General features: G+C 35.8%; 1 protein-coding gene across 1 annotated transcript in view; it reads left to right on the top strand.

The window, feature by feature from the left end:
- The window catches only part of LOC108971761 (latrophilin Cirl), a gene marked incomplete at its 3' end in the record, with an annotated part of 8651 nt that extends 5834 nt beyond the window's left edge, over window positions 1-2817 (top strand). The window contains 3 exon segments of the mRNA XM_018938032.1: window positions 217-444; window positions 556-775; window positions 907-2817. Of these exon segments, the coding sequence (XP_018793577.1) occupies window positions 217-444; window positions 556-775; window positions 907-1978 (1520 nt within the window).

The following is a 2817-nucleotide window of genomic DNA, read 5'->3' as shown; positions in this document are numbered from 1 at the left end:
TATAAAAAAAAATTTATAAAAAAAATTATAATTTCATCGATATTATTAATTTTTTTTTAACGAAATCATAAAAAAAAATTTCCAAGACAAACAGATTGTTTTGAGTCACTGTTGTAAAATAAATAAAATTATTTATTTTTTTGTACATAACTATTATATTATAGTAATATTATTGCCATATTAACATAGTTAATAATCTCTTTTACTTCCACTCAGTGTTGTCTGTGCGTGTTTTGGAGACTAAGAACATTCAAGGCAACGAAGTTTTCCCCGACCTCGAGCAATGGCAAATCAGTGACGACCGCATCGAGTTGCCGCGCACTGCGCTCGTTGAGAACAGCGAAGGCGGCCTTGTGCGCATAGTATTCGCTGCTTTCGATCGTTTGGAGTCGATCTTGAAACCGTCTTACGACCACTTTGACACAAAAAGTTCGCGCAGTTATGGTAAGTTTTACTATAAAAAAAAACGTTAACTTAAATTTATTACTGAACACGTTTCAAAATAGTAAAAAAAAACGTTAACTTAAATTTATTACTGAACACGTTTCAAAATAGTACGCAACACAGCCTTGCTGGCTAGCGAGCGCAACGATTCGGGCGCAAGCGCTGATTTACAACAACAACGCATACGTATACTCAATAGTAAGGTGATATCAGCGAGTTTGGGTAAAGGACGACACATACAACTCTCACAGCCCATAAAATTAGTCTTGCGACACATAAAAACCGAAAATGTAACCAATCCGACTTGCGTCTTTTGGAACTATATAGATCAGTAAGTTACATTTTTTGTACACACACACACACACACTTAAATTATAACATAAATTATATTATAAAATTTGAAATTGATTAAATTATAACATTTGAAATTTATTGTGCACCACTTCATTCCCATTCACACAGCGCATGGTCAGCGAATGGCTGCACTCTGGAGTCCACAAATCGTACGCACAGCATTTGCATGTGCAATCATCTCACCAACTTTGCCATACTCATGGATGTCATGGACGAGCACAATCATTCGCTGTTCGGCGTCTTCGATGGCAATATGCGCATACTCATCTACATAAGTGTCGCCATTTGCTTGGTGTTCGTCGTYATCGCTTTGCTCACGTTGAAGATATTCAATGGCGTTTTCATAAAGGTAAGCGGGCGACGTAATCGACGTGGYGGTGGTGGTAGTCAAATCGGCGGCGGCAGTCAGCGTCAACGCAGTAGCCGTCGTCAAAATAATATACGCGATCAGACGCATGAAACGCTTGCGATTACCACAACTACGTCAGCGACGGCAGCAACTGCCTCGGGCGGCCAACCGGCACCCACAAATAATATACAAAATATACAACAACAATTGAATTTGCAACACATTCCAAATATAATGGGCGCGGTGGCGGGTGGCCATCTTGGCACAACGGCGCCCACAAATTTCATACAACACAATTCCATACGCAATTCCAATCGCAACAATTTGAATGCGAATAATTTCAACTTGCAACAGCAAGCGGCGGCGGCACAACAACAACAACAGCAGCAACAGCAACAAGTTGTGGCTGCTGCTGCCGCTGCCGTTGTCGTCGCCCAACACAATCAACGCAATTTACAAATGAATAATTTGAATTTAAACTTGAACTTGCAACCGCCGCATCATCACAATCCACACGGACATAACCTCAATCAGCCGGCGACATCCACGCATATGCATGTTAGTACGGCTACGGCACATACGACACCGCATCACGGCAGCATGGAGACCTCGATGAGTAACACCACATCGGTGGCGGCGATGGCGGCTGCGGCCACAATCGCAGCGGCTCTGCAACATGCCGGCAGCAATAATAATTTAAATGTCAATCGCAATAACAGCAATAACAATGTGGGCGCCAACAATCGCTTGAGCGATGCGAACACGAMTACAAATAATATTATAATGCAAGGCAATATGGAAGATTTACAGTATAAGTGGTGGTGGTGGTGAAATATTTAAAGCAATTTACACATGCTTTGTTAACTGTATAATAACTAAAATTTATTTTAAGTAGTTTATAGGTTATRTATATGTAAGTATATGTGTAGCTTAGTTTAGTCGCATGTGAAGAATCTAAAAAAACAGCGTATTTACTTAAGTAGCATTGCATAGCATGTTTGAAAGAAATTTAATTTTAATTTTAAATTATTTTTATTTAATTTTAAACGCATTTCATTGTTATCTGTACTGATTACTGTAGTAGTAAATGTGATATACTATTAAGTATAATTTTTTTTAGCAGTGACGTAAGTAAATTTTATATTTTAGTGCCTTATAATATATGTATGTGTATGCTGATAGCATTTCATAACATACATTTCATAATATTACGCGCTATTTAGTTTGTATGTTTTATGTAGCATTTTTTGTTTCGTTTTAGTAAATTTAGCCTATAGTTTGCATATCCATTTTTATGTTAATTTTTGTTTATATATTTTTTATATAAGTTAGCTTAAAATATATGTATTTAAATTTGACATTTATTTCAAGTCTTATCACATCACATTTCATGCAAAATAATAATTAAAATAATAAATGTCATATTGTCTATTTGAAAACTTGAATTTTTTCGTTCATTTGTCAATGTGTTCATTAATTTAATTAAATTTGTTGTAATTATTGTGTAGTTTTTGTTCTTTAATATTCGTCTCATTTGCTGTTTGTCTACAACCTATCCTATAATATCCAAAAATACCAAAAACCACCACCACTTTACTATAAAATAATTAATACAGTTATAAAACAAAAGAAATACCTAAATTTAAGGACGAAATTAGAAAAAAAAATAT

This window comes from Bactrocera latifrons, unplaced genomic scaffold (assembly GCF_001853355.1).
Source record: "Bactrocera latifrons isolate USDA-ARS-PBARC rearing strain unplaced genomic scaffold, ASM185335v1 scaffold_359, whole genome shotgun sequence".
Lineage (NCBI taxonomy): Eukaryota > Metazoa > Arthropoda > Insecta > Diptera > Tephritidae > Bactrocera > Bactrocera latifrons.
Note: the sequence above shows the minus strand (reverse complement) of the source record. Positions and strands in the feature narration are given on the sequence as shown.